The sequence below is a fragment of the Plecotus auritus genome (genome assembly GCF_963455305.1).
Source record: "Plecotus auritus genome assembly, chromosome: 12".
Classification (NCBI taxonomy): Eukaryota; Metazoa; Chordata; class Mammalia; order Chiroptera; family Vespertilionidae; genus Plecotus; species Plecotus auritus.
In genome coordinates this window covers 11,257,391-11,272,543 of record NC_137778.1, presented here as the reverse complement: position 1 = coordinate 11,272,543, position 15,153 = coordinate 11,257,391, and the positions used below count along the sequence as shown (strand labels likewise).

Below are 15,153 nucleotides of genomic sequence, written 5' to 3'. Positions count from 1 at the left end.
TTGTACACGCCTCCTGGAGAGGAGGTGCCCAGGTGTTATCAGGCTGACAAACAGCAGAGGTGGGAAGAACAGGAAAACGCCGCCTGTATCCTGGGCGACATTCATATTTTATTTGGTACCCAGGATTGTAAGGGGGTGCAGGATCACCCTTGGGTTTCATAGATTCAAATCTTGGTAGGTCACAACAGGCATCTGAGCATAAGAGAATAAGAACATGAAAGTAAAGTATTTTCTTTTTTCCACCAGCCAGGGAGTATGGCCTGGCAGCAGCCAGGTTGTATGGAATAAATAAAAAGTCCTTGGTGAGATTTTAAATGATTTGTGCCAGGTTTTTACCAGATGATGAGCTGTGCTTGCTTTAAATTACATTCCATTAGCGTTTGGATTCTTTGGGAATAACCTGAATATTCTTTCAACAGCAAATTGAAGAGACAGTAGCAATAACTTTGGTTTCAAAATATATTTGTAGGTATGTATCCTTCCCATTTTTTTGTCCCTTTAAATGTAAATTAGATTGTTTGTTTGGGATTGTATCTGCTTCTGAAGGAAGGCCCTTATAGGTATATGCTTTCATCATATGACTGCTTTTGCTGTATCCCATACATTTTGAAAGGTTTTGTTTTTATGTTCATTTTTCTCAAGGTAGTTTTTGTTTTCCTGTTGGATTTGAATTTTTACTGGGCTGTCAGCCCCACTTAATATTATGCTTCATATTTCTGGCACTTATAAAAGAGTGGTGTTACCAAGGAAAAAAGATTGAGCATTTGCTAATGCCAGTGTGACAAGCCAGAAAGGATCTCTGCATTCTAGTAGAGCTAGGACAGAAAGGGTGGTTTGGGAAGAGGGACAACAAGTCAGGGGAATTGGAGCTGGAGTGTGTGGGTCTCCATGAGATACTTTGCTCAGAGAGGGTGTCTGAGGGCATATCATCACACCTGAGTCTGAAGGACAAGGAGCCAATTATGCAAGAGAAAGGAGGAGCCTGGGGACAGCAAGTGCAGAGGCCCCAAAGTGGCAGAGTGTGGCCTCTGAGCAGAAAAGCCTCCCTCCCAACAGCCATTGGTTAAAGGCTCTCAGAGAGTCATGCTCCTTCCTCCAGGGCACCTGACTGGGGTTGTAACACTAGCATTGTGGTTTGCTTACTGTCCGCCAGTCCCAGCAAATTTCAGCAAATCTTTATTGAATGCCTACTGTGCGCCTGGCTCTGGGGATCTAACAGGGAGCAAAACACAGTCGCTGTTAATGTTCATGGTGTTCCTGTGCAAACAGACAAAGAGTGAAATAAGGATCATGAAAGTAGGAATGGCTTGCTATTGGTCACCAGTGTGTCCCCAGAACCAGCACAGGGCCTGGCACATATAAGGCAAACCTTTATTGAATGAATTCTCCTAAGAAGAGAATGCAGCATACAAACTGTCTATGTAATAGGATCCTAAAAATCACTTGGGCATAGAAACACACATGCATATAAGGACAGTTGGAAATATAAAGTATTCACAATGTTTGTCTTATGATTGTATATGTTTTATACAATAAGCATATATATGTATATATGTATTGATTCTATTCAGTGAAACATGAATCAAACGTAGTGGATGGCCTTCAGCTTAAGTTTATCAGCTACAGGGTAAAGCTTATTGATATAATTTATTGTTCATTTCTTATGACTCATTTCTCACTAGGTTTTGCTACCAGTATTTTTTAGGTTGCTTCTAATCTTCCTTCAAATGGGACCCAACCTAGTGAAAAAAAGAAAAAATATTGCCCAAAGACATTGGGGAATAGCATAGCGTATTATTGATATTGGATGAGAATGAGAAGGGAACTCCACAGTTAAAAAACAAGCAACAGCCTGGACAGCAATACCAATATGATTTGGGGGCAACAAGCCGCCTGTTACCTTTCTGTACAAAAAGCACTGTGTGTCCTTCCCAGAACGTCTAAATCCCAGGCCCTGCAGCTAGCTCTCACTTACTAAGGGCTCTGTGGGTAACACGCGCTCCCCAAACCCCATACAAAGCAAGCAGTGAGCTCCTTACCCCACACCCTGAACCTCTGGCCTGGACCCTTCTGTAAAGCATACACCTGGTACACCTGGCCTGGGATCCCCCAGCCCAACCCAGTGGGGCACAGCACCCCACCCTCCAAGGCCTCATTAAGCCCAGGGAACACGGGGCAAAGCCTCCCCACGGGCCCAGCACTCCCCCAAGCAACATCCACACACACAGCTGGGCATTGAAGAGCAAGCCCTCACCTTCAACACCTGGTCACGGCTTCCCATCTCCTTTTGTTAATTGTGGACAGTATTACAATGTCCCCCATTTCCCCACCCCTTTGCCCTCATCCACTCAGCACCCGCCCCACTCCTGACCTTCCCCACACTATTGTCTGTGTCCATGGGTTATGCATATATGCACATATGTTCTTTGGTTAACCTCTGACATCTTGATTAGCTCAGTCCCCAAACACCTGCAAGCTTTTGCTAGGGACACAGCTTGGCCCGCAGCACACACTGACTGCACCCAGCACTCCAAGAGGCTCAGTACCTACCACCTAACAACCCTCACCGCGGGCCCTTTGAAGTCCCCCTCACTTCTGGGTCCCCCACAGAACAACCCTAAGAATCTGTGGCTAAGGCTTCTACCCTGACCCCGCATCACCTGGGTCCACCAAGCCCTGAGCCTCCTACCCCACACACCAAGCAAAGTTCCCTTCGCCCCCCTCTCTGGAGGGCCAGCTCCCCTACCCGCTCTAGTTTCCCTCCAGAGCTGACACTCTTTCCCTTCCCCTACCTGAGCATATGGGTAGCAGGAGCTCTAGGGCCAGCAAAAGGATCCCAAGGAAGCCCCAGGAAAAGGGACTCTCCAGGCGGCAGTAAGATGCCCTGCGTGGCTGGTAAGATGCCGTCATTGTTCTGGACATCAGCGGGGAACCTGAGGGACAGTATTTGCCTTTTTGAGTGCGTGTACCAGACGCAACAATCCCCACACTCAAAAGGTGTCAAGTTCTTTACCGTTGGTGGGCGTGGTCTGGATTTTGAATCACGGTAGGGCGGGGCCAATGGCGGGCTGCAAAGGAACGGGGCGTGGCCCGGCGGAGGTCTAACCCAATCCTGTCCTCTCGCTGCTCAGTCTCCGCCCCGGCCTGTGTGGGCTGACCATTCTTCTACCAGCCAAGGTTTGCTGGAAGTGGTGGGTTACTGCCATGTCCCTAAACAGGCAGTTACCACCCCATGTAGAAAGGGCGGAAAGGAAACGAGAGCTGGCCCAGTCGTCATTGCACCTTTCCGGGACACCTGGATGGAAGAATAAAGCGAATTGCCCTGAAAATAGAAAGAAAGAGTCCAGACAGAAGGTTGCCTAGAGACCAGCACGCAGCTGGAGTCTCAGAAAATTCTTTTTCTCGAGATATTATAGGACCCGGCCCCAGGCACCCTGTGGGAAAAGGGATCCCCCACTTCTGCCAGGGGACACCCCATTTCTACAGATAACAGTGCCAGGGCCTTACTCATATTTGGCATTAGTCACGCATAATTAGGGACAATAGTTGAGATTTCCGTGGTTGAAGGTCTGCTACTGAATCCTCTCAAGGCCTGGTAGATTTCAAAATCACCAAGACAGTTTGGCCACTGCACCCCCAGCCCCAATATAAATGCCTCTGCCCCTAGTCCCTTGAGAGGCCCCTGGGAAGATACATTATTATACACCGTGCCATTAAGGATATTGGGTCTCAACCTATAGGACCCTTGCCATTTCGGAACTAAATGATTTATCGAAGACAAAATACACGTTTGGAAAACGGTAAGGACAGGGTGTATTATATTAAGTGTCAAATTTCTGGATGTGGTTAATGCCATGATTGGTGAGATGAGTAGGAATTAATAAGAGGGAGAACTTTTGTGAGGAAACCATCTCATTTCTGGAACATTAAGAATGAGCAAGATTTACGTATAGCGTTGTGAGTAAACCTGTAAGACTGGTTTTTAAAAAGAGTAAGGAGGGATATTAAAGAGCATACAAAAGGAGCTGACATTTTGTTCTTTAGTTGGCAAAGAATCAAAATGTCAGCAATTGTGAGTAAATGTATTGGGAGTAGCAGTATCTTCAAAACTTTCGTTTTTAATATGACTCTGTTGTACGTTAAAAGTTTTACAATGGACATGAGTTTTACACCTCCACTTCTGTTTAGAGTTTTTCCCAAAGTAATCATCAGAGCTGTGAGCAAAGATGTAAAACTTTGGCAAAATATGAAATGCTAGTTGTCTGGTAACAGTAATAAGGAATTTATGGGAATCCTATGCAGCATGCGATGTTAAAATATCAATGTAACTGAGAGATTTGTAAGTGGACAAAACAGACTCTAAATCAGGATGTGACCCTTGGCACTCCCTTTATAAAACAGAGTGTATATTGGTACACATAAAAGAGATTAATTGGAAATATTCCCAAGTTAACTAAGAGTTGATTGGATTATGAATATTTCATTTTCTTTGTGCTTTTTTTCAGTTTTCTCTATAAGTATGAGTTACATCTGGAATCAGGTAATGAATAAAATTTTAATAATCCAGTTTCTGTATCCACGTCTATTTTGTTCATAGAATGATGCAGATAGAACACATATCACACAGGGTTAAGGAATGAGAGGTTGGTGAGGAAATGGAAGCTCTCAGTACAAAACTCAAATGCTCCTTCTGGAATTACAAAACTTCATATATATTTACACATTCTGCATCTGAGATGTACTGAAGACTTCTGGGTTCAACAAATCATGGAAATTCCTGTTCCTCCCTGAACAACACAATGTTTTGATTCTTAGCTGAGCATATAAGTCCCTCCGTGTGGAGGTGATGTATAAAACTGTTGATCATGAGAGAAATATACCTGCCCCAAAGGACTTCTCATGGGATCAAATTCATAGCCAGTGTCATTTACAGAGGCACCTCTTGCACTCTGCATTGCAGCATGGCTGACAACTGAACTACCCCGAATGCATATGCTGATCATCACAGTGATAGCATTAAATTACAAGTTCACAAGAATGTTTTCTTGCCCTCTGTTGTGGTGGCTATGTAGGATACAAGACAGTATGGCATATCCTGAGGTACTGAGTAGATAAGATAGAGAACAAATGAATAATGTCACCAATCCCCCTTGCTTCTTTTGTCAAAGGAAAAGTGTTCTCAGAGTTGAACAACTAAAGAAAAAGTGCCCTGTTCCAGAAAACCCACAGATACGTTGTAACTCACAAAATCTTCACTTCAGTCTTGTCTTTTCTGAACCATGGCTGTGGCAGGGGGAAGTAAACAGGACCAGTAGTTTGGAGGAGGCATGTCCTACTGCACTTAACACAGTCAAGACTGAAAGGAGGTATTGCATAGTCTAGGGTGTCCAAATGCTTCCTTGGCCAGGATGAAGCCTCTCCTCTTTCTTAAGGCGGGAAACACTGTCCTTCCACCAAGGGACAGACCCTGATGAGCCCCATCAGTTCACTGTATACCCCAAGCAATTACTGCTGCCTGATCCCTCATCATTGTTCTCTATCTCACAAGACTTCCCAACATCATCTGACATATACATTACCATTGAGAATTCTCATGTCCTTCAAAACGTGATTAAGTCTTTGTAGTCTGTTTTTTTTTTTTTTACTAGTATAAATGCATTTTATTTAAGCATTTCAAAGCAGTATATTCAATTTTATTTTTGAAAAGGTCAAATATATACAAAAGTGGACAGAATATTACCATGAACCCCCATGTGCACTGTACCCAGATTCAACAGTTTTCAACTCATGGCCAATCTTGTTTTATTCCACTATCCTCCTCCCCATAGGATTTGAAGCAATCCCAGGTATCACATCATTTTACCCATATATGTTTTTGGTAAGAATTCCTAGAAAATAAGGATTCCTTAAAAAAATAACCACAATCTCATTATACCTTTACAAAATTACTAATTCTTTCTAATTATCATATACATAGTCATTGTACAGATTTCCAATTCTTTGAGAAATGACTTTTTTCCTTTGGATCTGGATTTAAATAGGGCCAACTTGTTAAGCCCCTCCTATCCCTCCATAACTTATTTTTTCATTGTGAGAGTATATGTTGAAGAAATTGGTTTGTTTATCCCATAGTCTGTGTTTTGCTAATTACCTCCCCATGGTTTCTTTTAACATATTCCTCTCTCCTGTTCTGACTGTAGAATGGTTCTTAGAGCTAGATGATTGATCAAATTTAGGTTTGACGACTTTTATTTGTTCATCTTTTCCCATCGGGAGGCACATAATGTCAGAATGCCTTTTTTTAAAATTTAATAAATCTTTATTGTTCAGATTATTACAATTGTTCCTCTTTTCTGCCCCATGGCTCCCCTCCACCCGGTTCCCAACCCACTCCATGCACTTATCCCACCCCCACTGTCCTCATCCATAGGTGTACGATTTTTGTCCAGTCTCTTCCCGCACCCCCCAAACCCTTTTCCCCCGAGAATTGTCAGTCCACTCCCTTTCTATGCCCCTGATTCTATTATAATCACCAGTTTATTCTGTTCAGCAGATTTTTTATTCACTTGATTTTTAGATACACTTGTTGATATGTATTTGTTGTTCATAATTTTTCTCTTTACCTTTTTCTTCTTCTTCCTCTTCTTAAAGAATACCTTTCAGCATTTCATATAATACTGGTTTGGTGGTGATGAACTCCTTTAGCTTTTTCTTATCTGTGAAGCTCTTTATCTGCCCTTCAATTCTGAATGATAGCTTTGCTGGGTAGAGTACTCTTGGTTGTAGGTTCTTGCTATTCATCACTTTGAATATTTCTTGCCACTCCCGTCTGGCCTGAATAGTTTCTGTTGAGAAATCTGCTGACAGTCATATGAGTGCTCCCTTGTAGGTAACTAACTGTCTTTCTCTTGCTGCTTTTCATATTCTCTCTTTGTCTTTTGCTCTTGGCATTTTAATTATGATGTGTCTTGGTGTGGTCCTCTTTGGATTCCTTTTGTTTGGGGTTCTCTGCGCTTCCTGGACTTGTAAGTCTATTTCTTTCACCAGGTGGGGGAAGTTTTCTGTTATCATTTCTTCAAATAGGTTTTCAATATCTTGCTCTCTCTCTTCTTCTGGCACCCCCATAATTCGGATGTTGGTACGCTTGAAGTTGTCCCAGAGGCTCCTTACACTATCTTCCTATTTTTGGATTCTTTTTTCTTTTTGCTTTTCTGGTTGAGTGTTTTTTGCTTCTTTGTATTTCAAATCTTTGACTTGATTCTTGTGATCCTCTAGTCTGCTGTTAGGACTCTGTATAATATTTTTTATTTCAGTCAGTGTATGTTTAATTTCTAGTTGGTCCTTTTTCATATCCTTGAGGGTCTCGCTAAATTTATTGGCCTTTTCTAGAAAATTCTTGAAAAACCTTATAACCGTGGTTTTGAACTCTATATCCAGTCGTTTGCTTTCCTCCATTTCTTTCATTTGTGATCTTTTTCTTTGTCTCTGCATTTTGGCTGCTTCCCTGAGTTGATAGAGTGGCTTTGTGTGCTAGGTGTCCTCTAGGGCCCAGTGGCTCAGCCTCCCCAGTTTCCTGAGGTGGACACTCTTGGTGCACCCCTTTGTGGACTGTGTGCACAGTCTTGTTGCAGTTAAGCCTTGATTGTTGTTGGTATCACTGGGAAGAATTGACCTCCAGGCCAGTTGGTTGTGAGGATCAGCTGTGTCTACACTGGGAGAACATCCTTATGGGAGAAGACTTGCAAAAGCCTTTTTTCTCAGCTTGGATGGGGCAGAGTCTCAGGGTGGAGCAGACAGCATTGGTTTCCCGTAAGCCCTGCCCTAAGAGGCCCCTGGGTCTCAGTGTCCTGCGGTAATCACTGCAAGCACCTCTGGGAGAAAGCCGTCCTCGAGTTCCGCCTGCTGCCAGACAATCCAGTTTCTCCCCGAATGAATCTGGGTCTCCAGAGTCTTTCCCGGAAATGAAGTTCAGTGCAGTCAGGAGCTTTTGTCTCCCTCCTGCTTGAGAAAGCCAGCTGCATACTCAGTTGCCTGCCCTCTCCACGCACGCACCTCAGTACCTCTGCCTTCTGCAGTTCCTCTGAGTCTCAGTGTGCTTTTCTCTCTCCTGACAGACGAGTTTCACCTCGTATGAATCTGGGTCCCCAGAGTCTCGCCTGGAACTGGAGTTCAGTGCAGTTGGGAGCTTTTGTCTCCCTTCCGCTTGAGAAAGCCAGCCGCGCACTCAGTTGCCAGTCCTCTCCATGCGCGCATCTCAGTACCTCTGCCTCCTGCAGCTCCTCTGAGTCTCAGTGTGCTTTTCTCTTTCCTTCTAGTTGTAGAATTTCCACTCAGCTAGCCCTCCTGTGGTTCTAGATCATGTCCGTTTTGTCTTTTAGTTGTAGTTTTGAAATTGTTGTGCGAGGCAGCAGTTTAGGTATTTACCTATACCGCCATCTTGTTTTTTTTCCTGTAGTCTGTTTCTTTTGGACACATCTTGAATCTCGTTTTCGAGGCCATGTTCTCCAATGAGATAGAAAATGTGTTGGCAGATGTGTGTCCCTCTTAGCTAAATGATACCACCTGGTTGGCTGTAGGTGTGTAAGTGGGAAGGCTCATTGGACTCAGGGCTCACTCAGGCCTCCTGCAGGCTGCATGGCAATAGTTCCCACCTGTGAAAATAAAGGCTGAGGAGTTCTCTCTTTTTAAAAAATATTTTATTAATTTTTTACAGAGAGGAAGGGAGAGGGATAGAGATTTAGAAATATGGATGAGAGAGAAACATCAATCAGCTACCTCCTGCACACTCCCTACTGGGTATGTGCCCACAACCAAGGTACATGCCCTTGACCGGAATTGACCTGGGACCCTTGAGTCTGCAGGCTGACGCTCTATCCACTGAGCCAAACCGGTTAGGTCAGGCTGAGGTGTTCTTAATAAGCCCGAGACACAAATCTGAACACAATTTAGGTGAAATAATGTGTTAAGTCTCCAGCTCAGTAATTCCTCATGTGGGGTGTTGGCCCAGGTCTCACTGAGAAGCCAGCATATAGTTCGGAAGGGGCAGGGGTGGTGGGGGGCAGAGGGGAAAAGGAAGACTAGTGTGTCCATATATTGGGGAGTTTAAGAGTTTTCCTTGAACACAAGAAAAGTTGTATTTTGGGTTTATTCTCTTGAGACAGCTCCTCCCTACCTTCTAATCAGTTTCACCCAAGGAGCCTGTACAGAGTGATGCTTAGCCACCACACTTACAGGTTCTGCCTTAACTCTTCCAGCAATGAGACCTGGGCATTGCTTTTTGCTTTTTGTTTCAAACTCATCCAGGTGATGCTAATGTGTAGCCTGGGTTGAGAACCACTCATCTGTGGCTTTGCTTCTACAGGGCTTTGCTCCTCAAAGTGTGTTCTGAGGACCCATAGCATTGGTGGCTCATTTCCTGTGGCTGTGGTAACAAGCCACAGCAGATTGGGAGTCTTAGTGTCTTCTGGCCTCTAGAAAAAATGCTACAGACTGGGTAACTGGTAAATAACAGAAATGTGTTCCTCACAGTTCTGGAGGCTGGGAAGCCCAAGATCGAGATCTTGGCAGTGTCAGCATCTAGTGACAGCCAGCTTTGTGGTTCATGGGCAGTGCCTTCTAGCTGTAAGTGCACATGGCAGAGGGCTGAGGGACTTTCCTGGGATTCTTTCATAGGGACACTAATCCCATTTGTGAAGCCTGAGCCCCCATCACCTAGTAACTTCCCAGTGGCCCCTAATGCCATCCCCTTGGAGGTTAGGATTTAACACAGGAATTTTGGATGAACACAGACATTCACACAGTGTCTCAAAACAACACACATTTATTCTTTCCGTTCTGGAGGACATAAGTCTGAAATCAGGTTCACTGGGTGGAGATGAAGGTATGGGCTGGGCCACCCGCCGGCCAGGGGGACTGGGAGAGAAGCAGTTTCCTTGCCTTTTCCAGCTTCTGGAGCTGCATTCTTTGTTTTTTGCCTCCTGCCTCCATCCTCCATCCAGCAGCATTTTGCTGGAGTGGTCACATTGCCTCGTGCTGTAGTCACATCTCCCTCTGCCTTCCTCTTAGAAAGAGATTGTGATTACATTTAGGGTCCCACCTGGATAATCTGGGGTAATTTCCCCATCCAAGGTCCCATCTTTGAAGACCTTTTGCCATGAGCTAACATCACAGGTCCCAGGTGTTAGTACCCTGATATCTGTGGGGCCATGATACAGCAGCCTACCACAAACTGCAGAATGTGGGACTCACAGAAATGCAAACACAGGGCCCCACCTGAGACCCATTTGAATCAGAATCAGCATTTTATCAAAATCAACTTGTGATTCATCTACACACTAGAATGTGAGAAGCATAGTACTATGGCATCTTATCCAAATATGCTCTCATGATTGAGTTCCATGTCAAATGCAGATGAAGGAGTATTTTCCTAGGAGCCTTGTCAGGTGGTAGTAGATGACCAACGACCAATCATTTCCCCAAACACCATAAATAAGTGCTCATCTAAACATCAGTAATTACAGAATTGAAGCCATGTGCCCTAACCTAAATCCCAGGATAGCAGAGCTGTTGCTTATTTCTGATATTCAATACAAGGCTCTCTTATTTTAAAGTAGAAATCCAGTATATAAGAAAGATAAATAAGAACCAATATAAATTAAAAAAAAACACACTCATTTGATAAAACAATAAAGCTATTTGAAGCTTTTTTATTTTAGAACCAGATGAAAATCTAAAAGAATTTCTAATTACAAGTATTTTATATTAACTTCAATATTCATTAAATTAAGGGTGAGAGCTTCAGATACTTCGAAGCTCACAAGAGTCTGAAAACTGGTTGGTTTTAGCCTCAAGGAATCCTAAGAGATGAAGAAGATAGAGTGGACTGGGAGGCCCAGACTGTCCTTTTGGTAGGAATGTTTGTCTTCCCCTTTGCCCCTGGGATTAAAGACACCACTTTGCTTTTACCAAGAAATTGCCTTTCCATTGGCCTTTGTGGAATCTGCTCCCAAACTCTTGATTGTGACTTAGAATAAGTAGCTCCACGCATTATATAATTGATAAGATATATATATATTTTACTTCCTGGCCATTTTTTATCCTGATTTTAATGTGTTTACTAATCTTAAAAATAAGTCCTTATGCTAATTTTCTACTTTAATATGAAGGCTGTAGAAGGGTAATTTTATTCCAAATCATCATAAGTCCAAGTTTACATCAAGGCATTTGGTACCAAGTTGTAACAGCAACGCTTGCTTCTCTATGCCTAGTACCCTGCTTCCAGAGTTACCTTTAGGAATAAACAAGCATCTCTATACATGTTAGAGTCACATAAATTAGTTTCTAAGGCAATGGCAGCCACTTTTTTTTTTTTGGAGGGGAGATTATGGACATTAAACAATGCAGAGAATATAATGGAAGTCTTTACTTTCCCTAAAGGAAAGGAGGTAAAGCTAAGTGTTATCCCACATCCTTTCTGGAGCATGTACACAGGATGAAGAATCTTTAAAAAAATCCAATTACCTAAAACAGGAGAAACATTTGTTCATAAACTTGAAGGTGCTTATTCATATTTCAAGAACCCAGGCACATCAATGGCAGTCTTCACCCTGGTTACTCACAGTAGTCCAGGCCCCGCAGCAGCATCCCTTGGAGCTCAGCAGACATGGAACCTCAGGTCCGTTGTGGGACTGAACCTTGAATCCAGGGCTACAGTGCTCAGATACCTCTTCACCTTTAATAGAGCCCTTGACTGGTAGGTAGAGGGTTTGCTTCATATTAGTTTAAGAACCTTTAAGTATTTCGATGCAGTGATGTTTTAAACAAAGAAAGAAATTGAAGAACACAAAGCTATTTTTGCTTTTGCTATGAGTTATTTCAACATGAACCATTTGGAATTGTAAAACTTTTTTTCCTACTCAGACTGCTGTGTATATGTAGAGTTAAAAATATACTACAAATAGGGACATTAAATATGCATATATGAGTTCTACAATATGATATAAGATTCAAATAAAGGCACTGTGGTAAACTATATATATATATATATAAATATATATATATATATTTATATATATATATATATATATGGCTAAGTGACTGACCATACGTACATCTGACTGACTGACCTACCGACTGGCAGAAAGGACCGACTGGCAGAAAGGATGGCATGCTTTATGCTATAGATGTGAAATAGAGGAGAATATAAGTGTAAAGTCACACCAATATTTGTTAGGTTACTATAGAAATGTCACCTGTCAACACATTGAATGTTTTCGCTTACAATTTTCGGGAATCTGATTGAAAAGATCAACACTATTCGATACAAATATGCTCATTAATGGTGTGGGTGACATTGTCACATTACTAAATAAACATCAAATTGTGGTGCTTCAAATAAAACAAATGAAAAGTGTATAGAATTAGTGAATGCCAAGCGTCTTAACAGCACAAAACACTGCCAAAAACATTTACAATTCAATAGAAACAGTCAATATTAATATTTGATAACATTTCTAAATAAATTATATAACACTAGAGGCTTGGTGCACAAAATTCATGCATGGGGGGGGGGGTGTTCCTCAGCCCAGCCTGCACCCTTCCCAATCTGGGACCCCCTCGGGGGATGGCCGACTCACAATCCAGGACTGCTGGCTCCCAACTGCTCACCTGTCTGCTTTCCTGATTGCCCCTAACCACTTCTGCCTCCCAGCCTGATTACACCCTAACCACTCCCCTGCCAGCCTGATTGATGCCTAACTGCTCCCCTGCCAGCCTGGTTGACCCCAACTACCCTCCCCTGCCAACCCAGTCACCCCTAACTGCCCTCCCCTGCTGGCCTGATCACCCACAACTACCCTCTCCTGCTGGCCATCTTGTGGCGGCCATCTTTGACCACATGGGGGTGGCCATCTTTGACCACATGGGGCAGCCATCTTGTGTGATGGCGTGAGGGTCAATTTGCATATTATTCTTTATTATATAGGATTTTATTTTAATTTTATATTTTACTAGAGGTCCGGTTCACAAATTCATGCACCAGTGGAGTCCCTTGGCCTGGCCTGTGGGATCAGGCAAAAAACAGCTCTCCGACATCCCCCGAGGGGTTTTGGATTGCAAGAGGGCACAGGCCAGGCTGAGGGACCCCACTGGTGCACAATTGGGGCCGGGGAGGGACACGTGAGGTTGACCAGTCGGAAAGGGACCACAGGAGGGCTCCAGAGAATGTCCGGCCTGTCTTCCTCAGTCCTGATCGGCCGGACCCCAGCAGCAAACTAACCTACCAGTGGGAGCGTCTTCCACATGGTGGTCAGCACATGTCATAGAGAGCAGTTGAGCAGCCTTAGCATATCATTAGCATATTATGCTTTGATTGGTTGCATGGCTGACTGGACGACCGAACACTTAGCATATTAGACTTTTATTATATAGGCTTTTAAAATATTCATAAAAGTCATTAAATTTAAAAAATGAACTTTTATTTATGTATGCACAGTACATATGGCTCTCAGTGGCAATTTAAAAATAAACGTTTACTAGCGCATGAATGATATATATAAAGCTCTCACTGGCACCAATCACATGCGAGTGTTTCAATCTGTGATTGTCAATCTTGAATTTGGTATTTTTTGTTGACATTCAATGTGAACCACATCGTGATTTGTTCATCGGTCTTCAATAGCAGTCACATTTCTTCATTTTATCCTTTATTGTTGTTTTATTATTTTTTAATATTAATAATAATAGTAGCAGTAGTATTATTTGTAATGACTTTAATTTGAATTGTTTTAAATATATGTATCATAGCAAGTAATTTTATAATACTGTATTATATATACTATTTTAACATGTAATTTTTTGCAGTAACGTAATTACCGTACAAATATTTCTTCTAATTAATTTCCTTTCAATATGCAGGAATCTGTGCACCGCATCTCTAGTATTATTAAAAATAAAATTTTGAGCTATTCATGAGTGAGGAATGTACATGGCCCAAACCAAATGCTTACTATAAAAGAAAAACATATTATTAAACCACATATACAAAAAGTCTTTAAAAATATTAGTTTGATTTTAAAACTGTCTCCAAAATGAATGGACTCTCAGATGGGGCAAACAAATGGCTGAAAGTCAAATATTTCAGTCTTGGTCTGTGCTCCAGGACTTATTCTAAATCTTTCATTACATTATAAATTATTTCATTAAGATTTAAGTGTGGTTGAGCATTGATCTATGAACCAGGAGGTTACGGTTCTAGTCCCAGTCAGGGCATATGCCCGGGTTGTGGGCTCAATCCCTAGTGTGGGGTGTGCAGGAGGCAGCTGATCAATAATTCTCTCTCATCATTGATGTTTCTATCTCTCTCTTCTTCTTCCTTCCTCTCTGAAATAAGTAAAAAAATTTTTAAAAACTTAAGGGTGATGCTTACAAATACTATTCTCCTTAGAAGATATATATTGGTACTTTTTTCTATTTGAAATTTCTCCCTTTTCCATTTTTATAGATAAAAAGACAGATAAAGTTAATGAGGTGCCTTTGTAATTTACCCCTCTCAGCAACTTTAGGTTGAACTCTTGAGTTTACTGCAACGTAGCTAATTAGGAGAACAAAAGAAGAAAATTAAACTACGTTGCTTTTAAATCCTCAGTTTTAACCTGTATAAACAACTCTAAATGAAAAGAAATCAAATTGGGTATTTGAATAAGACATCTACATAACTTCTTACAACTACTATGTTATACAGACACATGGAAACTTACATACTAAAAAGATTACAGTGAATAGAATTGTCAAAGTCTCCACAGTGAACTATTGTAAGTTTAGTCCTGGCTCCCAATCCACTACAGGACTATGGTAAATCTAGGGTAGGGGAAACACTATAAAGATCCATGAGTTTCTGCAGAACTTAAATCTCAAACCCCCAAAGAAATTTTTTTCAGTCATAATAGCTAAAACAACTCTGCACAGATTACTTTTGTTAGAATAATACTAAAAATAGATGAAAATATTTTCAGCAAGAAATGCAATTCTGACAGCACACTCACGCAAGCATGTTTTTAACAAGACAGCACACAATGCAGAGTGCAAGCAAAAGCTGCACAAGTACATCAAGATGAGAAGCAACAACAGGTTCAAGAAACATGTTTAATTTGCTGT

The 15,153-nt window shown here is 42.1% G+C and overlaps 1 protein-coding gene across 1 annotated transcript in view; it reads right to left on the bottom strand.

Annotated features, from left to right (window-relative positions):
• LOC308237248 (complement receptor type 1-like) overlaps positions 1 to 15,153 on the bottom strand; it is a gene marked incomplete at both ends in the record, with an annotated part of 114,834 nt that overhangs the window by 52,127 nt on the left and 47,554 nt on the right. Inside the window, one exon of the mRNA XM_080647802.1 lies at positions 1 to 192. Coding sequence (XP_080503928.1) covers positions 1 to 192 — 192 coding nt within the window. The remainder of the gene's footprint in view (positions 193 to 15,153) is intronic.